The 26,461-nt window shown below is 41.3% G+C and overlaps 1 protein-coding gene across 1 annotated transcript in view; it reads left to right on the top strand.

Moving 5' to 3' along the window:
• Positions 1–26,461, top strand: part of igsf9bb (immunoglobulin superfamily, member 9Bb) — a 203,608-nt gene that overhangs the window by 51,197 nt on the left and 125,950 nt on the right. The window contains exons 2-3 of the mRNA XM_051678379.1: positions 11,307–11,498; positions 20,981–21,127. Coding sequence (XP_051534339.1) covers positions 11,307–11,498; positions 20,981–21,127 — 339 coding nt within the window. The remainder of the gene's footprint in view (positions 1–11,306; positions 11,499–20,980; positions 21,128–26,461) is intronic.

Here is a 26,461-nt window from a genome sequence, read left to right as displayed (position 1 = left end):
TCAGTGGTAAAAGATGCTGGCTACCTCCCCTGGAGTTCTCTAGTTCGCTAGTTTGAATCCCAGGGCATGCTGAGTGACTCCAGCGAGGTCTCCTAATCAACCAAATTGACCCGGTTGCTAGGGAGGGTAGAGTCACATGGGGTAACCTCCTCGTGGTCGCTATAATGTGGTTCATTCTCGGTGGGGCGCGTGGTGAGTTGAGCGTGGATGCTGCGGTGGATGCCGTGAAGATAAGATGCGCGGGTTGACGGTCTCAGATGCGGAGGCAGCAGAGACTCTTCCTCCGCCACCCGGATTGAGGCGAATCACTACGCGACCACGAGGACTTAAAAGCGCACTGAGAATTGGGCATTCAAAATTGGGTGAAAAAAAAGAATAATTCTGTGGAGGCAAGGCATAGATCTAGTAGGGTCGGAGATGAATAATAAAATATCATCTGCATAAAGCAAAAGCTTATGCGCTACACCTCCCGCCATCACCCTTGGAAAATAATCTTCCCTTCTTATCTAATGGTTCCAGGGCAAGACAGAACAATAATGGGGAAAGAGAGCAACCCTGCCGGGTGCCCCTATCCAGAGTAAAATAATCTGAAATTAATCCATTTGTTTGTACGGCCACCCTCGGGTGTCTATAAAGTAACCTAATCCATCCAATAAATATACTCCCGAACCTGAACATTTCCTAAATCTCCCATTCTACCATATCAAATGCATTTCAGGGTCAAGTGAGATGGCAGCGACCGGAGTCTGATCAATCGCCACTGACCACATTATATTGATGAAACGCCTAATGTTATCAGAAGAGTTGTGGCCCCGAATGAACCCCACCTGATCGGTTAGCCAAAATTTTTGACAAAATTTGAATGTCTAGCTTGATCAGGGAAATTGGATGGTAACTCTTGCACTTGCTTGGATCTTTGTCCTTTTTAAGAATCAGACTGATCTGGGCTTGTGTCATGGTTGATGGAAGCTTTCCATTCTTTAATAATTCCATATAAACTTCTAACAACAGTGGAGCCAGTTCTGTAGCATAAGATCTAAACAATTCAGTGGCATAGCCATCTGGCCCCAGAGCTTTGCCTGTAGGCAAGGCCCTAATTACCTCGTCAAGCTCCTCTAAGGTTATCTCAGAATCAAGAGAATTTTTTTGCTCAATCGTAAGTTTAGGGAGATCTAATGGTTCCACAAAGTTTCTAATATCTTCATCAGTAGTCGAAGACGTGGAACTATAAAGAGCAAGATAGAATTCTTTAAAAGCATTATTAATATCAATGGCTGAGGTAAATATTTCATCACCAGCAGATTTCACTGAGGGAATGGTAGAAAAAGACACTCTCTGCTTTCTATATCTAGCCAAAAGCTTCTCTGCTTTGTCCCCTGGCTCAAAGTATGACTGTCTTGCACTGAATAGCCAAAACTCCACCTTCCATGACAAAATAGTATTATATCTGTATTTCAATCGGGTCAATTCTCTGAGGCCATCAGATGACATTCGGCGCTTCAGTTCTGTCTCGGTACTTTTAATATTCTCTTCCAACTCCACGAGTTCTCGTGCTTTGGATTTTTTGATGAATGAGGCATACTGTATGATCCAACCCCTAAGAACTGCCTTAAGTGCCTCCCAAGCCATCCCCACAGAGGACACCGAGGACCAGTTGGTCTCCATATAAACATTGATTTCAGCCTTTAACATTTGTTGGAAATGAGGATTTTGCAAAAGGGATATATTAAAGCGGCAACTTTATGATTTCTTTTTCTCCGTATGTGGCAACACCTCTAAACTCACCAGGGCCTGATCCGAGACTAAGACGTTTCCAATTGAGCATTCCACAACAGATGAAATAAGGGGCTTAGATATAAAAAAAATATAATAAATCTTATGGACTGATGAAACAAATTTATAATCCCTACCAGATGGGTTCAAAAGTCTCCAAAATCTTCACATCCTGTGAAGCATCAATGTTGCTCTAGGAGGCTTACTCACTTTTGCTTCACTATGATCAAGGACTGAGTCCATCAATAGATTAAAGTCTCCTCCCAATATTATATCATGTGGGGTGCCAACAGCTTGCAACATCCCTTCAAGATCTATAAAAAAGCCCTGATCATCAGCATTAGGTGCGTAAATATTAGCCAAAATCAACCTTTGCCCCTGAATTTCTGCTAAATCAATAATGACTCTTCCTAATTTATCTTTAATCTGTTTGAGACATTTGAATTGTAGATGTTTACTTATCAATGTAATGACTCCCCTGATCTTACTTGAGCCAGCACTAAAGAAAACATGTCCACCCCACAAACAAACTCCAGCCACTAGACGGAACCAACACAAAAAAAAACAAAAATGGTGCCCAGCTTCCTCAGACAGTCAAGAGTCTGTACAGTGAGACATCCCACATTTGAAAGTCACCAAGTGGTTTGCTCAACCAATTGTCTCTATGAAAGACAATGCTTGTTGTGGGCATGTAAATATCCTTAGTATCTATTCTCAATTTGGCTGGAAACATCAGAGCAAAAGCAATCTTCCGTTGATGTAAGAGTTTCTTGCATTCCTTGAATCGATCACGTTTCTCTTTTGTCGAATTCGCAAAATCTGGGAACAAGAAAATGTTGTGGTTCTTCCAAGAAAGCTTTCCTTTACTCCTTGCCTCGCGTAACACAAGATTTTTATCGGATGATCTCAGAAATTTGTCCAGAATTTATCTGGGCCTGTCTCCCTCAGCCGATCTGCGAGCCGGGACTCTGTGAGCTCGCTCGATTTCCAGCTTATGGCCTGTTATGTTGAGCAGACTCGGAAAGAGCTCATCTAGGAATTTCACCATATCTCTGCCTTCTTCATGTTCAGGAATTCCAACAATTCGGACATTATCCAAATCTTTTTTCAAAAACTCGTTCCAAATCTATCTTGGTCGCTAGCTGTTTAGCAGCTAATTCCCTCTCTGATGACTCCAGATAATCGATCCGTCTCTCGACGTCCGACAATCTTGTAACCAACTCATCACAGTAATCGATCAACGTATTACAGCAAGATCCTCTAAGTCGGCAACAACTTTCGTCAGCATTACAGACATGTTGGACAGTTGACACTGGATTTCTCCCGCCGCACTGTCCAAACGAGTCCCTGGTCTGCAGGCCCATCAGAGGTTTCAGCTTGAGCATGTAAGTGTCTTTTATTATATCCAGAGCCGGAGGATTTTGACTTCTTTGCCATGCTGACTTCAAAGAACAGGTATTTTGCAGGATGTGTCGAATCTCACCGGTTTATGACATAAAAATAATTAAAAATTAGAAAAGTGCGCAGAGCTTGCCGTTTATACATCCGCTCATCGCATGGCGTCATGTGACTCCTGCAATAAATGTTGTATTCTTAAAATTTTCTGTTTGTCCAAGAATTCTCTTGCAGCAATGCAGGCCTTTGGCATTTAGAGGCTGCTAGTTTAGGACCTGTGAGGAATCTCAACAATGTAATTAAAAAAAAATGTGTCACTGTATCTAAAAGCACCATCTAGTGCATGTTTACATAGGAATTTTTTTTTTAAATAACATGAACGGATGCAAAAAAGTACAATGTATTTGGGCTTGCCAACATTCCTACTGTAAGTTCCTTACTCCAGCATTGATCAACCGGATCACAAAAAGTGATCTCCTACAGTGACTATTTACAAGTTAAGAATAAGAGAGATTTTTTTTGGCATGCCCACCATAGTTAGTTGTGTTCCATCCGGAGGTTGTAGAACCTTGCAAAGGTGTTGGGTGTTGCCCAGCCCGCTGCTCTACAAATGTCTGTTAGAGAGGCACCCCTGGCCAGGGCCCAGGAGGCCGCTACACCCCTGGTAGAATGGGCTCGTAGCCCTACCGGGGGCGGCATGTCCTGGGCGTGATATGCCATAGTTATGGCGTCAATGAGCCAGTGGGCAATCCTCTGCTTGGAGACAGCGCTTCCTTTCTGCTGTGCACCAAAGCAGACAAAGAGCTGCTCAGAGATCCTAAAGCTCTGCGTGCGATCCAAATAGATGCGTAAAGCGCGCACCGGACACAGCAACGACAGGGCTGGGTCTGCCTCCTCCTGGGGCAGTGCTTGCAGGTTCACCACCTGGTCCCTAAAAGGGGTCGTGGGAACCTTCGGCACATAGCCCAGTGGGTGTCTCAGGATCACGTGAGAGTAGCCGGACCGAACTCCGGGCATGTTGCTCTGACAGAGAACGCTTGCAGGTCCCCTACCTTCTTGATGGAAGTGAGCGCAGTCAGGAGGGCAGTCTTCAAGGAGAGTGCCTTAAGCTCGGCTGACTGTAAAGGCTCAAAGGGGGCTCTCTGTAGACCTTGAAGAACTACAGGGAGGTCCCATGAGGGAACAAGGTGCGGTCTGGAGGGATTCAGCCTCCTGGCGTCTCTTAGCAACCTGATGATCAAGTCGTGCTTCCCTAAGGACTATGGCTGCAACATACACCTTCAAGGTGGAAGGGGACAGCCTCTCTTCCAACCTCTCCTGCAGGAAGGAAAGCACTGATCCGACTGCGCATCTCTGGGGGTCTTCCCATCAGGAAGAACACCACTTAGCGAACAGACGCCATTTAAAGGCATAAAGGCGCCTCGTAGAGGGGGCCCTTGCATGAGTGATCGTGTCTACCATCGCAGGTGGTAGACCGCTTAAGTCTCCCACATCCCGTCCAGGGGCCAGACATGGAGATTCCAGAGGTCTGGTTGTGGGTGCCAGATGGTGCCCCTTCCCTGAGAAAGAAGGTCCTTTTTCAGGGGAATTCGCTGGGGGGGGGTTGTCGCAAGGAGCATGAGGTCCGAGAACCATGTCTGGGTGGGCCAGTAGGGTGCTACCAGGATGACCTGCTCCTCATCCTCCCTGACCTTGCACAGGGTCTGTGCAAATAGGCTCATATTTGCGCACGCTGTGTGCCAGCGCGTCTATGCCGAGGGGGGCCTCGGTCAGGGCGTACCAGAGCGGGCAGTGGGAGGATTCTTGGGAGGCGAACAGGTCCACCTGTGCCCGTCCGAATCGACTTCAAATCAGCTGGACCACCTGAGGGTGGAGTCTCCACTCTCCCCTGAGGGTAACCTGTCGTGACAACGCGTCCGCTGAAGTGTTGAGGTTGCCCGGGATATGAGTGGCTCGCAGCGACTTGAAGTGCTGCTGACTCCAGAGGAGGAGACGGCGGGCGAGTTGTGACATACAGTGAGAGCGCAGACTGCCATGGCAGTTGACATATTCTACCGTTGCCGTGTTGTTTGTCCGAACTAACACGTGCTTGCCCTGGATCAATGGCCGAAACCTCCGCAGGGTGAGCAGACTTGCCAACAACTCGAGGCAGTTGATGTGCCTGTTTGCAATGGGCTGCGTGCCCATTGCAAACAGCGCTCCAGCCAGTTTTGGAGGCATCCATCGTGACCACGACGCGCCTGGAGACCAGTTCTAGGGGAACACCTGCCCGTAGAAATGAGAGGTCGGTCCAAGGGCTGAAAAGATGGTGACAGACCGGCGTGATGACCACGCGATGTGTCCCGTGGTGCCATGCCCATCTCGGGACTCGAGTCTGAAGCCAGTTCTGAAGCGGTCTCATATGCATCAACCCGAGAGGGGTGGCCACAGCTGGGCGCTCAGGGGCGGGAAGACCATCGCTGGAGTGCCAATCATGCAAGGAAAAACCCATGGACGGTAGTCGTGATGGCAACCGTGCACACCAGGTATGTGACCCAGGGAGGAAGGAAACCGCTCTTTTGCTGAACTGTTGGGTACCGCAGCAACTTGGGCATGCGGCAAAATCAAACAAAAAGGCAACAAAAGATTTTCCACCCGGCCCTCCACCGGGGGATGGAGTGGTCTTCTTACCAGCTCCAGATGAGTGGGTTTCGTCATCCCTGGGTCGCCCGTCTCAGGGGCGCTTTGACAACCTCCGTGGGTTCTTAGCAGCCGGCTGTGAGACGGGTGGCATCTGCTTCCTGCGGTGGGCTCCACGTCGGGCCAAAGGGGCGGGCTGCGGCGGAGCCGGTGCAGTCACTGCAGGGGGACGCCCTTGGTGATGAGCAGATGGGGTGCGGGATCTTGAGCCGCACCGGGGCAGGATGTGCCGGATAGCTTCCGTCTGCTGCTTCACCGGCGAGAACTGCTGGGCAAAGTCCTCGACGGTGTCGCCAAATAGACCAGCCTGGGAAATGGGGGCAGCAAGGAACCGTGTCTTGTCGGCCTCACCCATCTCGACCAGGTTGAGCCAAAGGTGGCGCTCCTGGACCACTAATGTGGCCATCGTCTGCCCGAGAGAGCACGCCGTGACCTTCGTCGCTCGGAGAGTGAGGTCTGTCGCCGAGCGCAGTTCCTGCATCAAATCTGGGGCGGAACTACCCTCGTGCAGTTCTTTCAGCGCCTTGGCTTGGTGGACCTGCAGGAGAGCCATGGCATGCAGGGCAGAGGCCTTGTCCAGCAGCGCTGTAGGCATTAGCAGTCAGGGATGACGTGAACCTACAGGGCTTGGATGGGAGCTTAGGTCATCCGCGCCAGGTGGCGGCGCTCTGTGGGCATAGGTGCACCGTGAGCGCCTTATCCACCGGGGGAATTGCCGTATAGCCTCTGGCCACCCCACCATCGAGGGTAGTGAGGGCGGGGGAACTGCAGAATCGGGACCGTAAAGGTAAAAGGTGCCTCACACGATTTCATCATCTCCTCGTGCACTTCCAGGAAGAAAGGCACTGGAGTGGGGCGTGGCTGCTTTGAGCGGCGCCGCGACCCCAGGAACCAGTCATCAAGCCGCGAGGGTTCAGGGGAGAGCGGAGGGTTCCACTCTAATCCGACGCTCGCGGCCGCCCGGGAAAGCATGTCCGTCATTTCTGCATCAGCCTGTGACTGGGCAATCGTCCCCGAGGGGGGGAGCCCAGCTGAGGCTTCTGCGTCCGACTGGACAAGCCCGCTCTCCGATGCTGCGTTCAAGAGCTCATCATCTTCACGGGCTCTGAACGGCGTGAGACAAGCCGGTGGACTCATCCGGAAGCCCGACTGGGGCAGACGAGCGTGCTGGGGAATGGGAGGTCCGCGGGGGGATACCCCGGGGGAGGTGATCCCATTGGGGTCCCCAAATCACCCCCAGTGCTAACCGCACTGGCCTCATACCCGTAGGTAGAAGGACCAAGGTGGGGAGCCGCTGGGGTGGCTTGCTTACGAAAGCAAGCCGTGACCGCAACGTTGCCATTGTCATGTTCTCGCAGTGAGAACATGAACCATCCACAAACGCTGCCTCCGTGTGGGTCGCGCCTAGACACGAATGACAGCGGTCATGACCATCCGAAGTTGAGAGATAATGACTGCAACTGGGAATAACACACAATCGGAAAGGCATCTTTGAAAAGACGCATCTTTAAAAAGACGTTCCGTGTGTGCCGCTCTTTTAGAGAAATATACTCTTTTAGAGGAAAAAGCTCTTTCAGAAAATATACTCTCTTTTTTTCCTGCCGAAGCGCCCAGGGGTGTTCTCTGCAGTGCACCAGTGCAGAGGAGGGAGAAGCCGCTGAAATGTGCCATCAGATTCAGCAGAGGTGAATGAACAATAGAAATTCAGCTCAGTGAGCATGACCGTTCGGCTCCGAAGAGAAAATCTGAATGAGTGGTTGCATACCAGCTCCTTATATACCTGTATGTCCGGGGGAGTGGCATGCAAATACCACTCGCCAATTTTCATTGGCCTTTTATCAAAGACCAGAAGTGTCTCGGGCTCCCAAGAGTGACCCCTAGTGTCACTACATCGACACAACGTCAAGTGAGTGACAGATAGGGAACATATTTACATTTACAAATGTAATTTGTAAATGTAAAGGCATTTACATGAGCACTTTGCTTGGTTATTAAGCATAATCGTGTAAGATGAGCATGCAAACGCACTTAAGTTCTCTGCAAAACACTGGAAAATATCAAACAATTTTTCCATCTTTAACCAGAGGAAAAAAACATTATGCCTCAAGATGTAGCAGGCAGAATGCTCAAGCCCTCTCTGTTGTACATGTGCATCCTTGTTCTCTCAGGGATCAAATGGTTTGACCGGCTAACTCCCCTGTGTCTTTCATTGTAAACGGGAATTATTATGAAGGGACGATGAGAGAGAGCAGCTTGTTAACTGCTTGTTGCGCTCAGCCATGCAAACAGTGAAGTCATACATTCCGAGGCTTGTTTTGCTCACCAGTGATGTCATCGACAGCCAATCAGCAGGTGCTGCTGCAGTAGGTAGCGGGTACAGTGGGAGTCTTAGGTATATGCATGGGGACGCGCTGGCGGCGCTCTGGCTCTCATCATCACATCATTACAGGGCTAGAGAGGAGGGGAGGGAGAGATAGAGAGAAAAAGCAGTCATGAGTCAGTCATTCGATTCCACAGCTTCTTGTATGTGACGTGCATCACAAAGCAAATATTTAATAAATAAATTTAAGCTTACCTAGATTTGAATCAAGCCTGACTTTTTCACCTGTCACGTTAGGCACCTCTCAAAGAGTCTATTACGCTGTCTTACATACTGTGCAGTGATTAAGCCAATCAGTCATTTATTCACCAATGACCTTAAGCCAAGGTCAGTTTTGCTCCTGAGGAGAGAGCAGATGAAGTGAAGTCTTGCCCCCCCACCCCCATGTAGAACAAACATTTCAGTTGTCTATAGTTGAAGTTTCATTTTATCAGCTACTGTAGCAAACTTTTGGTTGAAAGCAGCTTCACTAGTCATTGCTTAAGGTATTTTTACACAGCCGAGTTAAAGAGATAGTTCTCCTCTAAATTAAAATTCTCTCATCATTTACTTACCCTGATGCTATCAGATGTGTATGACTTTTTTTCTTCTGCTGAACACAAACAAAGAATATCTCATCTCTGATGGTCCTTACAATGCAAGTGAATGATGACCAGACATTTGAAGCTCTAAAAAGCACATAAAGGCAGCATAAAAGTAATGCATTAGACTCCAGTGATTATATGCATTTCTTCTGAAACGATATGATAGGTGTGTGTGAGAAACAGATCAATATTTAGGTACTTTTTTACTATAAATCTCCACTTTCACTTTCACATTTTGAAAGTGAAAGTGGAGATTTATATAAAAAAAAAGAATTATATTGATCTGTTTCTCACCCACACATACTGTATCATATTGCTTCAGAAGATATGGATTTAACCACTGGAGTCATATGGATTACTTTTATGCTGACCTTATCTCCTTTTTGGAGCTTCAAAGGCCTCATCACCATTAATTTGCATTATATGGACCAACAGAGCTGAGATATTCTTCTAAAAATCTTAATTTGTGTTCAGGAGAAGAAAGAAAAATCATACACATCTGGGATGGCATGGGAGTGAGTAAATGATGAGAGAATTTTAATTTTTGGGTGAACCATCCCTTTAAGAGCTGCTTTGAGACTCTGTGCGAGCTCCAAATTCTTTTTAACCCTTTCATATGTACCGTCACACATATGTGACAGTTAATAACTGGGCCCCGCAGATTAGCGTCACACATATGTGTTTCTACAACAGCCAGTTACGTTACAAGCTGTAAGATTCAAATCGGCTTTCGCACCGATCAAGCATCTGTTATTTATATTTGCTCAATCAGTTACTCATACAGTCTTTTAAACCACAGAATAAGTTTATTTTATATACATACATTCAACTCGTCACCAAAGCACCACGATAAAAAGTTTACTGCTCTTATACGCACAGTCAATACATCAAATGCATCTTCCTCCAATGTGTGCTGCCTTTTGTTTACATTAGTAGCGGTTATCATTCATCAAACAAACAGCTACTCAAAGAGTCTTTTCAAGCACATAATATGTTTATTTTATGTAACAAACAGCCAAATTGTCACCAAAGTACCACAATAACAGTTCACAGCTTGTATATGCACAGCCTTCACATCTAAACGTGATCATCCCATGCACGCAGCTACATCTGCAGATTAGGTGCAGATGTGGTTTTAATTCACACAAACAAAAACTCAAACAGTCTTTTCAGTCATATAATACGTTTGTTTTCTGAAAAAGAGAGCCAAAGAATTACAAAAGCACCACGATAACAGTTTAAAACTCATATACTCACAGATCCTGATCGAGCACGTTTATCCATGCACGCAGCCAAGTCTGTTTACATTAGCGCTTGTCACACACACACACACACACACACACAATGTCTGAGATGTCAAACAGTGCATAGGCAAACCCGACTACTGATATTATTTGTTCTTTTGTTTTTTACAGCTATAAAAAAATTAAATAAATAAAATAAAACAGTACAGCAGACATAACCCATTTGTTCACGTTTACTATATTATATACAGTTTTTATGACAAGAAATCAAAAATGTCATGTCTCTATGTTTAATAGAAATACTTTTACATGAATTTCATGACATTATTTCTGCAATTGAAATTTATGTGGAAAATGTATGCCGCTTCAGATGTAGCCTTTGATGTTAAAAAAAATTAGATTGTTACTGTAACTAAGAAGTTGTGATTAAATAAAGCTCACTCTTTTACATATCTCAGTTTTGCTTTAAACAGCAAAGCTTAAACCTCAGTTTTGGGTCAAAGTGAATAGAGACTGAATCAGTGTGTGTATATTGATTAGTGAAATAGTTAGAATAGCAGGATATCCAGATGTAGAGTTAATTTATGCAGAATTGAATTTATGATCAGTGCTGTAGTGGAGCACATAGCCTGGTGTCTTAGTGATGTTGTGGATCCACTAACTAAAATCTAGGCTGCATCTGAATTCCCTTCATAGTCCTTTCATAGTATGTGCTGATGATTTCAATTAAGAACTTGCTTCTCGACCATTGATTGAAAGAATATGTTCTGTAGGTATGCAGGAGTGCAGTTTAAATACAATCCTGAACATTCTGTACTGCATCTGCTCTGTTGCCATTGTCCTTTGACCTGTTTCTTCTTTGACATATGACATACAACAACTGCAGAAACAGGTTACTTGGGTGTTTTTAAACAAGTGCAATTCAACCACAAAGGAAAAATGTGTTACCTAAAGCACTTACGTATGTGGCCTCATGGGATAGCATAGAGTCCACTCATTGCACTTCAGAATCTTGGTATTGTTCGCCTACCGTTTCATGAATACTGAGTATTTAGACATCCTGCTCATTTGACAAATCGCTTTTTGCATACTGTGTAGCAGGGAAGTATGCATTACGCATATTCTGATGCAGGGCTAGTTTCAGCCAAAATCAGTCATCTTACGAATCAATGCTTCCCAGGGAAATTAAAATGTGTGGTTTGGACAATCCTGTGTGGGTGATTGCTAATAAAAGTCGGTTTGTTCTTCCAGGTGCCCACGGAGTCAGAGAGGAGCCCCAGTTTGTGACAGCCCGTGCTGGGGAGACCGTGATTCTGGGATGTGACGTGGCCCACCCACTCAACGGGCAGCCCTACGTGGTGGAGTGGTTCAAGTTCGGAGTGCCCATCCCCTTCTTCATCAACTTCCGCTTCTACCCTCCCCATGTGGACCCAGAGTACGCCGGTGAGCTCAGATTTCCTCTCCACTGTATTACATCATTCACACAAACACACACAAAGACAGACACTCACAACTCTGATCTCTGTAAAGCAGAAAAATATTTTTGTGCACAATTTGTTTATTAGCACAATCAGACACATGAAATACTGAAGCATGTTTGTACCCCGTCCTGGACATACTGTAAATAATATTAAATATTTTCTAAACTGTGTTTTATCATGTGGTAAGATTAACTAGACATGCATTTCCTGAAGGAAATACCTGTGCTTGCAAGACAGCAAAAGACTAGTGTTGAAGTTTTAGTACTGGTTCTGCATAAGTGAAATGCTGCATTAGAGGCACTTTGCCATTATCATGAAAGCAGTGTGTGTTGTTTTCAGTTTGCTGCACACAAGAAATAACACAGTCAATAAACACATGCAAGACGAGACCAATCACAATTCAGTATGTAAACAGATAGAAGGAAACAAGAAAGAAGACCAATTGCAATTTGGTATGCAAATGTTATGATGATGTCACTGTCAGTTTCATTTTGAATACTGAATGCTAGTGGTAGATTACATTTTTAACTTCTTAAAAAGTATAAAGTTAACAAATCCCAAGATAAGAATGCCTAAGGCTGAACTTGTTCACAAAATTTCAAAAACAATTTTGCATTGAATCTGTATGTTGAGCAGTTCAGGCTGAATTAATTGCAGAAATGTTATATTTGGGTTTGGGACTTAGAAGAAACCCTAACCAGAATGGAGAAAGATCAGTACATTTCTGCTTTGCAAGCACTGTTATAAAGCTTTTCAAAGGAAAAGCACACATTTAACATCACTTTTAAACATATTTTTGTTCAGGCAGTATTTGCATTGGTGAATTTTAGGCATAGTTAAATTGAACCCAGAGGGTGAATGATAATTTTTTCTTTTCACATGAATTAAGCTATTTTCATGCACCGATATGCACATTAAAATGCATTAAAACACAATTTGTTTTGTTTATGAGAAAAATACTGTTGAAAACGCTTCTTCCCAATTATTGCAATTCCAAACTGTGAAATTTCACATGAAATTAGTGAAAAATAAATGGCTGTTTTTCCTCGAGTTGATTAGCTGCAGCCTGCAACAGATAAAACAGTCTCTGAACGATGCCGGGACTGTTTAATCACAACAAGTGGAATTCTCCCATAATTACCCTATTTTAAGTCTCGTTTTAAACGTGGAATGGTTTAGAGTGGAAAGTTCCTTTTCACATTAAACAAACTCATCATGTTCATGATCCAGTGGAAAAGCCTCAATGACACTATTGAAAAATGCCTTTTGTGGATATAACTGGTTGTCCTTTGTTATAACCACATACATGTAAAGAGGACAGTGTTTTTATTTATTTTTTTCACATACAGTGTGTTGTTGCAGGTGCTTTAGCCATATGGTTGACCCACTGAAATTGAGACACATTTTTTTAGTTTGGTTGCATTTACACCTTGCATTCCAATACAGTGTGATTGGGTTGAGATCCAATCTAGGGCTGAAACGATTAGTCGACATTATCAACAAAATATTTTGTTGTTGAATAGTTGTTTGATCTCATTTGACGAAGCATGAGATTATGTGAAGCTCTAATGATGACACGCTAGAGCACTACAGCTCGTTTTTTTTAAAAGATGCTTCCATCCTTTTCTCTTTATTGTTAGTTAGCACATGATTAATTTAACCTCTTAACTCTTGGCACAAGCTGAATTGTCTTGTTGATAGTTGATTGATAGTTGCAATAATTGCCTGAATAGTCAATTAATCGTCCTAATAATCGTTAGATTAGCCGATTATCAAAATAATCGTTAGTTGCAGCCCTAATCCAATCCCACTTGCCCACTCAAAATGGAAACACATCACTTACATGTTATTACTTGCGTAGTTGTACATGGATAACGAAAACACATTAGCATTTATAACTTTGTCGAATATGGTCAGAATTATTGGTAGACCAATAAGAGTTTTTTTAATGGCTCGAATTAAAGGAATGCTTATTTTACACAATATTTACTCCAGATAAACTAAAAATATTTGAAAACCTCAACACATTATTTAATCTCACTCATAGCGGCAGGTTGCTTTATTACAGGGCAAGAGCCAGCCCGTGGCAACAGATTATGAATTTGAAATGTGTAGGCCAGTTTGAAGAAAGCTGGTGGTCCAGATCTATGGACAGGTGGAGGAGGTGCTGATCTCCAGAACAGAGCATTAGCCAAACACATGAAAGAGCTTTTGGGGTGGGGAGGAGTACGAGAGCGAGGCAGATCATATATGATCGTTTCTTCCTAATTGAGATTGGAAATCACATCATTGATAAGGAGCCGAGACAGAGAGGGCATAATTTAAGAGCATGTCAGATTTATAAAAGCAAAGAAACTGTGATAGTTTATTAGACATGGCTGGGGGCAGGATATGCAGTTTTAATGTCTCTCACTCACAGTGAATGGTAATGAGATTGGAAAGGCTTTTTTTCTATCTTCGTTTCTCTCATTCTGAATCCATAGCTGAATTTCCAATAGTGATTTTAATACATTGTGCAGTGCTGAGCTGTGTTTATTTAAACAGATTAAAATATTCAAAACTCTGAAAACTTTATTAAGAACTACATTCCATATTTAAGATTCAGTGTTGCATACAAATGTGGAAAACTTAAAGGAGACAGCTTAGACCAGCATCAATTTCCAAGGCTGGTTTATGCTGGTTAGTACTGGTTTGGTGGACCAGAATAATCATGATTTTCACCCACAACATTGTTCAACCAGCATAATCTTTCTGGTGAAGCTGGTTGACCAAAGAATCTTGCTGGTTAAGTGAGTTAAAAAGCCTGGTGCCCAACCCTTGCTGTTGTGCATAATATGATTATCACTTACAGTAGGAAGCACCAATGTCTCTAGCTGTCAGTGTTCTACTGAGCATAATTAATCATTGTGGCAGAGAGAGCTTGTGTGCTTCTATGACCTGTATACACAAGATCTCCATATAGCACCATATTTCCAACAACCTTTGGCCCCATAATGAGCACTGCATCCTCCAAACTAATGGCTCCACTCAGATTGGCTACACTAGCCCTGTGTCTTAGTGCGTGAGACCCGGACACGACTCCCCTACTGTAATAAGTGCCTATTCAGACGGGCCTAGTCTGACTCTAGTCAGTTGCCCACCACAAAAAGCCTGCTTGTCACCAAATGACTCTATATGAATCCCCTTTAATGGGCCTTTGTGCAAGTATGTGAATGGGAGATGATAAAGAGGCCACTTTTATGGCTGAATAGATAGAGATGGCACATATCTGATAGTTACTGTTTTATTCAGTGATGGAAAATAGAGAGGAAATGCTTTAAAATAACCTCAATCTTTTTGTAGCAGATTCAATGCTTTGTAAGAAAAAAACAGGAAATAAAAAAAAAAATTGTGGCAGGGCAGAGGGCTGGGCCGGGCAGTGATGCTGCACACCCGGCCCCTAATCAGGCTGATCAAGTCCGAGAGGGATAAAGGCGACCAGAGGCGGCAGCTGCCCTGTATGTGTTTATGTTTGTCTTTTTGTTTAAGTTAATCATTAAATGATTTATGTTGTTAAGCCGATTCTCACCGCCTCCTTTCCCTTTTACCTTGTTACAAAAACAACATTTTATTTATTTTTTACGGTTGATTTATTAAATATTCATTTTGTAATCTCTAAACTAAAGCTCAGTTTAATTTGTTTTCTAGATCATTACACATGACAATATAGTGACTTTGGTGACTAAAGCAGTCTAAAATAGTTTCCTTTAAAAGTACCCTCATACAAAACGCAGTCTGTTAGGGCATTGATTGTCTGGGCACCAAGGCCTTCTGGAGAGCAAGATAGGAAAACGGAAATAAAACAAAAGTAGGAGAGGCATTTTCATGCTGTCGTACTGTACTGACCTTCAGAGTGTCACTACCTGAGGACAATCCTTAACCTACGTTGTGTGTCATGTTGTTTTTGCTGAACCCTTAACACTCTCTCACGGCTGTAAAAATAGGCCAGACGCTTGACCGCTATCATTTTCCTCTGTGTCTCCATCTCTATTGATCTGTGGCCTCACAGGTTTGTTGATGCTGGTGTTCTTTTGACAATTGCGACTGATATGAAATAGTTTTGAAGTTGTCTGTGATTGTGAGAACTACTGTAGGTTTGCCATTCAGAAACATGTTCAGTGTACACAAGTGTGTACATATTGAAAGCTATAAAGTTCTGAATCAAAACTGTTTAGAAACAAAAGGAACACCTGCAGTTCTACAGTGTTTAGCTCTCTATTGGGGCAGCCTGCTACTAGTCCTGTCATTCTTTCCTGAAAGGACCAGCTTAGAGCAGCATCAATTTCCATCAGGTATGTGGCGTTATTAGAGAGAGGATGCATATTGTGTGTTTTCTTCATGGACAAATTGTAAATGCGCTTTGTGACCGTATTGGAAGTGATTTACTAAGACTAATTGCGCAGACAGCCACACATGCAAGTAGGTTGCACACACCCATTCAACTAAAGGCATTTTTAGGTCTTTAGAATCTTTGAATCAGTGCCATACTGTGAAATGTCTACTGTACACACATACATACACATGTTCATGCTTTTGGGGCCACTTAGAAATACAATGACAGATTCACATACATATTTACTAATCAATTACAGATTAGATTCACTAAATTCACTTAATTAAGTGTAATAGTTTTATGTTAGACACTGTGGGTACATAACAGGTACCTTTCAGAGTCACGTTTTTATTGAAAAAATGTAATGTCCTTATCTTCTGTCTAGTTATATCTCTGATATCGTTTCCTGCCATCTGTTCAGTGCTGTTGCCAGATTGCAGAGAAAAATATGTAAATACCTTTCTCTGATTGACCCTCAAAGACACAAAGCAGGGACTGGCTGGCGAAAGGGAGCACCAGGGCTTTCCCCGGTGGACGAGTCAACAGTCCACCAGTTGACAATCATATAAAGAAAGATTGTAAGGGAAGAGCTGCCTCCCCACACACAAGACAAGCACTCCACAACTCTATCATGCATTCTCAGCAGTTTTAATGGATTGTGCCAATCTAAGTCCTGCTGCCCCTCTCATTCATTTTTCTTAATTGCGATTAATGCATTTACCGTTAATAAAGCATTAACCAACATATTCACTGGCCAGAAAAGGGCGGATCCTTGGCAATGTGTCTGCCCGGAGTTGTTACACTGATGCACACACAACAAAACACACACACAACAGCAATGTGAGTGATCAAATGATGGGGAAAGGACCTCTTAATGCTATCTGTTGTAAAAAAATAAGCCCAGAAGGGACTTGTGAAAGAAATCAAGTACTTTGCAGCCTGTGTAAGGCGCAATTTATTTACCACAGAAGCACGGCAGACGTTTTTTGCAAGCGTTGATGCGAATCATGAATACGTCTTCACGATTACTGTAGCAAAGCGGATAGCCCCAGACTGTGGAGGATGAGAGATTAAGAGATTTAATGCGCATTGCAATGAATATGTGCTATTTTAGTGCATTTTTATACTGTGGAAGGTTTTGTTGGGAAATTGTTAATAAAGTATTATATTGGGGGCCTGGGTAGCTCAGCAAGTAAAGATGTTGACTACCACAGCTGGAGTCGCAAGTTCAAATGCAGGGCGTGCTGAGTGACTCCAGTCAGGCTTCCTAAGCAACCAATAGGCCCGGTTGGTGGGGGTAGAGTCACGTTAGGTTAACCTCCTCGTGGTCATTATAATGTGTGGTTTTCGCTCTCAGTGGGGCACGTGGTGAGTTGTGCGTGGATGCCGTGGAGAATAGTGTGAGCTTCCACACGCGCAACATCTCTGCGGTAACGCGCTCAACAAGCCACATGATAAAGTGTAGGGATTGACGGTGTAGGGAATTTTGGTAGTAGAAATGTACACGGGATGGGTTAAAGTGCCCGTGTACCCCCACCATTACATGTAGGGAAACAGTATGTGTGAGCTAGGAATTAAATTAAACTGTTCTTATTCTACATTATTATGTAAGGAAATTTATAATGGAATTAGTTGCATTCGACAACCATTATAAATTAGATAAATGACAAATAACTTCTCGTTGTATCTGCTCACAATTTCTATTGTAAGGAATTAGCTTTAATAAGGGAATTATGATTAATTCTCTTATTGGAGTAATATTATTCTCATGGCTTATTGAAAATAATATTACACATATTTAGGTATAGCTTTGAAGCGAAATCTTTTAAAAACAGGGATGAGATTATTTATCAAAATATACCACAGTCAAATTATCTTTGAATACAGACAAACTTTATTGCTATTGTAAACATAAACTAATCTAACACATAAAACATGAAACAGGTTGGTGAGTAGTGACAGAATGTGAAATAAATGATCAATACAGAGTAAATGAACTTCATGGAGTCTGTTGACAATGCCTTAAGAACCATTTTTCCTTCTTTGAGTCTACATCGATTTGCAATTGTATTACCGTATTTAACTAATACACCAGCACTTTGAGCAAAAGTCTGGAGATGTACTTGCGTGTCATTGTGATTCCATGCGTTGCGTTTCCTTGTGTTGCTTGGTTCTTTGGCGTTCGAAGAAAGTTCGTTCCGTCGATGTCTTGGACTCGACTTGGTTATGATCAAAACATGAAAATCCCTGGTTACAAATCATACTGTTTAATTCATTGGTTTATACATGGATAAAACATTACACGTTATAAGAAACCTGATTGTCATAGTATTTTAACAAGTTAAGCCTTGATTAGTTACCATTCTTAGTAGAATGAGATGAGTCATACAAGATTAAAGATTATAATCATCGATTTGTTAGTTAGAAGTGATTACAAATCACTACACATATTTTAAAAGGTACATCGGCTATAATCATTAATTTGTCAGTTATAAAATTAATCACAGGTCAAAGTAATTTTCAGAATTATCTAGCAAGGCTAGGTATTGTGTACACTGAGGATCTAAATGCATTCTGTACATTTTAGAGGGTTAACATTCTAAATTCTGTACATTAAGAAGTACAATGTTCATGGATTCCCTTTTAGCTGCTGTTTGCAGAATAATGAGGATCTCATGAAGATCTCATGACTAATTATCGTCCAGAATAAAGAGTCATAGAATTGGCGTTGTTTTGTTCATTATAATTTAGGAGGACAAAACAGAGTGTGTATTGAGTCTTTCCCGGGAGTTCAAGGGAATGTGTCCTCTGTCTTTTATTGCTTGTGACCTCTGCACCCAGGGGCCTCTTTGCAGAGATGGTCTTAATAGCAGTGTCAGGCCAGAACCATTGAATGTGGGGGCATTTCTTCAGAAGCATGAGGTTCTCAAGTCATGCGCTATTTGGACAAGTCTCTTTTGATAGTTTTATTGGCCAGATGTGAGCGTCAGCTAGGCTCCTTGATGCCTTAGTCGACAGATTCTTTTAATTTATCACATTGAGGAATTCCAGGACTAAAAGGTTGGGTTTTCCTAGATCCAAGTCATATTGCTGCAATTCTTCTTCTGCATCTAATATCCTACAACGGTCTCAGACGCGGAGGCAACTGAGATTCGTCCTCCGCCACCCGGATTGAGGCGAGTCACTACGCCACCACGAGGACTTAGAGCGCATTGGGAACTGGGCATTCCAAATTGAGGAGAAAAGGGGAGAAAAATCCCCAATAAATAAATAAATAAAATAAATCATTATATTGTTACATATTTTTTTGTTTTCTCTCCTAAGAAAAAAATAAGTGCATTTTGACAGGAAAATAAGTATGTATAGAGTAAAATGTCAAAATCTGCAATTAATCGCGATTACCTATGAAAAATAATGCGATTAATTGCAATTAAAAAAAATTAAGACTGATAGCGCTAATATTTTATTTAAATGTGGCCTAAGAAATGCAGCCGATTGAGATCAGGTGAATCCGAAATTAGCTTAATTATGCAGAGCTTCCTTAATACAGATTAGTCAACTAGTCATTTAGGCAACCCACCGAATAGTTGATTTGAAAAACATTTAGATTTGCACATCCCTAATTAAAAACTGTGAAAAATGTACACATACGAACCAGTTTATAAATAAAATCAGGCAATAGTTTGTATGACATAAGGCTGGAATAGGTCTCGGGCTGTTTTTTGCCTTGCAGGCAACCCATCCAGCTATACCATTGAGTGTCATGATGGATTTACCCATGTCTGGCACGGTTAGAGATATGTGTTTCTCCATGTTGCTCACAGGAGTGTTAGAAATGACTGTGGTCCGTGTTAGCCCTCACTTCGGCCTTCACGGCCCCTGGACCTGATGCCACTGTGACCAAAACAACACAGTCATGAGTGGAGCACCTGGGCTGTGTGCATCATTTCAAGAGTGAAGATAAACATTTGCATTTAATTTCCTTGAAGAAATTAAGTGTGTAATGGAGCCTCTGGCTCATTTGTTTGCTGTACCAAAGGACTTTGCTTTAACATTAACTGAAAGTGTTAAATAACTGAACTATATCAAGGAAAACAGGAATTTCCTTGCTCTTTTAAAATAGAATCTACAATGCAGCATACTGTAACATTCACAACGCAAAGTCCAGGACCATATGTGGAATCATAGCTGCAAAAATAGGCTATTTAGATATTGTCATTTTTAAGATGTCTGAACTATCAGCACATAAACATATGTCTATTCAGTATTCAGCAACTTGTTGTTACTCATTTCACATGCAAAGGGGTTAACCAATTATAACAGAGTTCTTTTATATATAGAAGTCATAAAGGTACAGAAGCAAAAACAGCCTGTTTAATGATAGAGGTCATCTGTCTTGTATTATATTTGTATTATTAGAATACCAGATTAGAATAAAAATGAAAGGAATAGGCAACCCAAAATAATAATTTTTGAAGAATCGTTGCAATGCTCTTGCCATTCAACAACTGTTCAGAGTGGCCTGGGGCTGTCAAGCTCCAAAAAGGGCAAAAACATCATAAAAGCACTTAAAAGTAGTCCATACGACTTGTCCATCAGCTTTGGGGGAAGAGTGACACATTGAATAGTGACATTTTCAGTCTATTTCTTCACACAAAGCTATTGTATGGCTTCAATAGTCTTGGAATACAGGGCACAATAAGTATGGACTAATTTTATGATACTTATGTTTTTTTGTCCTTTTGGAGCTTGACAGCATCTGGTCACTGTGAACTGTGCTTTTATGGCAAGTTTTATGGAGTTACGTAACGAAAAATTCTACTTTTGTGTTCCATGGAAAAAAACAACATATAGGTCTGGAACAACATGAGGGTGAGTAAATAATAACAAAAGCAACTTTTTTTATTATATGGTTGAACTATTCCTTAATCATTTGAATTTTTTAGACTGACATATTTAAGCGATTTACATAATTAATATGTAACTGCTGGGTGTGTTCACTACAATTGTTTGCTACAATCTCTCTCATGTGTTTTGTGTATCTGTTTTTGTTTTGTATCTGAACCCCACAGGCCGAGCCAGCCTGCATGGCAAGTCATCTCTACGCATCGAAAGGGTTCGATCGGAAGACCAGGGCTGGTACGAGTGCAAGGTCCTGATGCTGGAGCAACAATACCACACCTTTCACAACGGCAGCTGGGTTCACCTCACAGTCAATGGTGAGTCTATGATCTAAGATCAGTTTCCCCTTGTCGCTTGTAGTGTTCAGTTTCAGTTCTAGGCCTGAGAACAGAACGCCTGGATCATCTTAAGTCAAGTCATTTTTATTTGTATTACGCTTTCAAAATACACAGTTTCAAAGCAGCTTTACAGAAAATCATGAATTAACAGAAAATGAAACTGTAATATCTATAAGGTCTTAGATTCATCATTGCATATTTTGATTAAATGATTGTAAATTGTGTAAAAATAAATCATAATTGTATTTAGAACACCAGTGAGCAAGCCGAAGGCAACTGTGGCAAGGAACACAAAATCCCATAAGATGTTTATTAATGGAGAAAAATAACCTTGGTAGAAACCAGGCTCACTGTGGGGGCTAGTTCCCCTCTGGCTAACATCAGGAATATAATGCCAATATTACTTATATATAGTGCAAGTCATGGTTTAAAATGAGTAAACTAAGTTGTAACATTGCTGGCACTGGCAATGATGAAGACGATGAAGTGTAGAGAACCCAAGTGCAGTTTATTTACAAACGTGATAACCTATAACCCTAACTACAAACATAAAAACGAACTTCACTATGACTTGACTATAAGCCAGACTTGACTTGAACCAACCTTACATCAACATTCACATACATACAATACTTGACAACCAGAAAAGTCAAACATGAGGGCTTAAATACAAGACATGGGAGACCATAAACCAATGAACAAACAGAACTGATAACAAGCTAATTAAACAATAAACCAATGAAAACATGACACATGAACATGGAGGGAAAACATGAAATCACATGACAAGGGAACAGGAACTAAACTTTTCAAAATAAAAGACATGAATCAACAAAATACATATGACATAAGTGTTAAGGGCCAGTGTTTAAACAAAGATTTTGTATGAAATGTAAGATTAATGACTAATGACTTTAAAGTTCATCCTGGATTAACTGCAGAAGTTCATAGTGATGCATTGTCCTTTGTTAGCTGGCTGATGAAGGCTTTTGTTGGCAATTAATTGATAGTCTATGTATTCCATTTTAAGAGTGTAGTCCATCATTAGACCAAGGTGATGCAGGCAGAGATCAGTGAGGTGCATCGCAGTTCAACCGGCAGGTCATTTTGGTGAGGTTATGAATCCCAAGGTTGTGACATGGAAACAAATAGAATAATATTAGCATAGATGCCAATACATTTTTTGCAGGTTTCTAGATCATGATAAAAGTTTCTGGTTCCGGCAGACCTAACTAAAGCAGCCTAATTGTGAGTTGATGGATAAATTAGGTGTATGCCTGGCTAAATAGATGAGTCTTTAGTCTAGACTTAAACTGAGTGAGTGGAATCTTAGAAAAATTGAGCTCAACCCAGAGTTTATTTATGTTCTCTGCCTGCCTGTGGCAATGACACAGTGTCGCCATGCCTCATGGGTTGCGTTGCCTATGTAGCAGACACTCAAATCTCCAAACTGGTTGCAGTACATTAACTCTGGCACATGGCTGTGTGATATCTACTCAGCCTCCATGCTGTTTTACTCCTCTAATAGACAACATCTTTAGTAAACTCCCATTAAATGAACAGTAGTGAGTCAGACCGGCCTTCAGGTGTGTAGATTCACAGGTGTGTAGATGTTTCATTACAACACATTACACAATGCATAATAACAGTTCAAATTAATGCACAGATAAATAAAAAAGTATGTTCAATGTAGGGATGCTGCAGTATGAGTTTTTGACAGTTAGAAAACAATCGCGTTTAAACGGTTTTACGATCATTTGTACATTTTCTTATTATGCAACAGCACTGATGCAAAAAAGGCATATCATTTAACAATTGAACATCTAAGTGGATGTATTTCTGGGGGAAATGTGGATGCTAATGGCAGCCCTATAATAAGAAAACTGATAAACACACACACAAAAATAGGAGGTAGTAAGAGATGCTCCAATCTAGGGCACAACATCGCTTATGCGCATCCCGAGCACATTGATGTGCTAATGTAACCAGAGTGATTCAAAAGTGTACATGTAAGATTACTGTGGGTGCGCAACATGTAGTTCATGGCATTCAACAGTTTTTTCTTCTGCATCAGTTTATTAAAGCATTCCATTGTCTGTCAGACATCCCAACATAAAGAATCAGCAACAGACTCTAAATACTGTCCACATCACCTCACTAATAAACTTTTGGACTATGCATAATAATAGGAACATTGCTTACAGCAGGCAATTTAAAGTCCAATCATGACTAAAATAGACATTTATTGCTGAATGCGGTGAATATACACAAGCAATGCTTTAAATAATGAGGATGATTTAAGATGCAACTTTTCAAGTTTATTCGCTGATAGTAACCACACGCAAATGCACCAAATGCCGTCAGCACACTTAAACATTACAAAAAGTGGCATCTTTAATTCATCACTTTAAAACCACCACAGCTAAAAATATTAAACGTACTAGTTTGTTGTTGGATGACTAGTGGAGCATCCTGTCCAATTTGTTGGATGTGTATATTACTACAGTATGACTTCTGTCTGCTTGTTTTACATCCGTCGTCTTCAGCCAGTCATTTAAATGCTGCCAAACAGCCGATTTAAGTTGCTTTTTTTATGGATATGAGTCTGGTAGAACAAATTCCTCTGTTATATTTTGGAATTCATGTGTTTAAGCTTCAGTTTCATGTAAATTAAAAGTTCACGTTCAGTTCGCGACACCTGGCCATTAAAGCATCACGTGGCCACTGTCTTTAACCATAGCAACAGCTCCAGTACCCACACTGGCACAAGAGTTTTCACATTTAGGCTTACAAAATCTTATGAAAAACTTGTTTATATTATATATTTATACATTATATATAATATTTTTGCCACGTGTAAATAAAGCATTTCACACTTTTTAACCGTGGATTCTAAATTCGTACGGTTAAATTAACCGTGATATTTTTGATCATGGTTAATAGTAAAACCGTATGATCGCGGAGTAACAAGGTAAAAGGGAAAGGAGGCGGCGAGAACTGGCTTTACAATATAAACAATAGTTTAATGATAAACGTAACCAAAAGACACACACACACAGGTGTCGGACAGCTGTCCGTAACTCTCTCTCTGTCGCACTGCCGTCTCCGGTCGGCCTTATCCCTCTCGGGCTTAATCAGCCTAATTCGGGGCCGGGTGTGCGGAATCACAACCCAGCCCCGCCCTCTGCCCTGCCACACATGGCATCCCTAATTCAATGTATACTCTTAAATATTTATACACTGTATCATATCAGACATTCAGAAAAAGCATTAGGGTTAATGTTTCAGAAAGTTACAATTCTTACCTGCTCATCTGAAATGCCTTCTGCTTTCCTCACCATGAAAAAAAACTGATCATTTCTATGGATGCCTTTAACATCTTCATTAACTCCACATATGACCCATGTGATGTATTTCATGTTTTCTAAATTCATACGAAAGTTTTGTGTGGGTAACAGACCTACAGAATGAAATTGCATGTTGTCAGCCGCTGACTGTGTCTTTTGAGTTTTATTCCTGCAGGGGGCACTTGACACTCTGAAAACTGAATCCTCCATGCATTTGCATTTAAATCTAAGAACACTTTATATCCATTTTGAGACATTTACTGGATAGTTATTTTTAATAAAAATTGATAATTACAAGGATTCATACCTGTGAATAAAAATCTGCCTCAGTATTTGTCATGTGTATTTTGTTGATTCATGTCTTTTATTTTGAAAAGTTTAGTTCCTGTTCCCTTGTCATGTGATTTCATGTTTTCCCTCCATGTTCATGTGTCATGTTTTCATTGGTTTATTGTTTAATTATCTTGTTAGAGTTCTGTCTGTTCATTGGTTAACTTGTTTGTCTTGTTCTCCCATGTCTTGTATTTAAGCCCTCATGTTTTCCATTGTCTTTTGTCAAGTATTGAATGTATGTGGATGTGTTTTGTTCTAGTCAAGTCAAGTCAAGTCAAGTCAAGCCATGTTATGTTAATGTCAAGTTTTAAGTCTAGTCATAGTCAAGTTCATGTTTGTAGTTAGGGTTACTGGTTATCACGTTTGTAAATAAACTGCACTTGGGTTCTTCATCTTCACATCATCATCTTCATCATTGCCAGCAGCCAATCGTTACAGTATTATCTAAAAAAGCATTTTTAAAAATCCTCATCCAGTAATAATAAATGACTGTGAGTTAATGCATTCTGGCCAGTGCTGAGAAAAGTAACAGGTACCACGTGACACCACCGTCTAGTGGGACGATACCAACTCGTACAATGGAGGGGGGACTTCAGTTTTTTGTCTCAATATGACAGCCACGCAATTGCAAGGTATCTCATACAAAATTATTTTCAGCATTGATAAAAAATGTATAAACAATGACAGGTGCATGATTGGGGGGGACAAATCACCCCCCTTCACAGCATTTCTATGCCAGTGGTAACAGTTTAAAACACAAGAATATTTTTTGCTGGAAATTCAATGGAAAAATGGTTTATATATTTAATAACCATTTGGTAATGCCTTTTGCCTGTTGGATTAATCCAAGGAAAGGTACACCTCATTTGATTATTTTATCTTATTATTTGTAACTTGATTGACAATTGATGAATTATTTTATACATAACTAATGAAAAGTGTGGTATCAGTACTAAAACTCTTTACATTATGAATCACTGGAGTTGAAATCAAAAGACTATAAAAATTATTATGAATGGGTGTGTCATACATGATCAGATGAATCACATTCAATGGCATTGTATAATAGTCGATATACTGAAGATACAGTTGTGACCGCACCTCAAATGAATTCTCTGTCAATGTACCAAGTTGCAACACAAAATAGAAAATGCCACAGTGCATTTACACCTGCCTTGTAATGTGATCAAGTGCTATACGTATTTGATCTATCACCAAAAATGTATGTTAATGGAATAGTTCACCCAAAAATAAAAAAATCTCTCATCATTTACTCACCCTCATACCATCCCAGATGCGTATGACTTTCTTTCTTCTGCTGAACACAAATCTCCACTTTCACTTCCACCTTCTTCCTCTTTTGTTTTTGGCGATTCACATTCTTCATGCATATCACCACCTACTGGGCAGGGAGGAGAATTTGTAGTAAAAAAAAACTTAAGTTGATCTGTTTCTCACCCACACCTATCATATTACTTTTCAAGATATAGATTTAACCACTAGAGTATGGATTACTTTTATGCTGCATTTGATCTTCACTTGCATTGTATGGATCTACAGAGCTGAGATATTCTTCTAAAACTTTTCGGAGGCCAGATTGGAAATGTAGCTGTTCCAAATCAGCTACATAAGG

Source organism: Myxocyprinus asiaticus, chromosome 38 (genome assembly GCF_019703515.2).
Source record: "Myxocyprinus asiaticus isolate MX2 ecotype Aquarium Trade chromosome 38, UBuf_Myxa_2, whole genome shotgun sequence".
Taxonomy (NCBI): domain Eukaryota; kingdom Metazoa; phylum Chordata; class Actinopteri; order Cypriniformes; family Catostomidae; genus Myxocyprinus; species Myxocyprinus asiaticus.
Note: the sequence above shows the minus strand (reverse complement) of the source record. Positions and strands in the feature narration are given on the sequence as shown.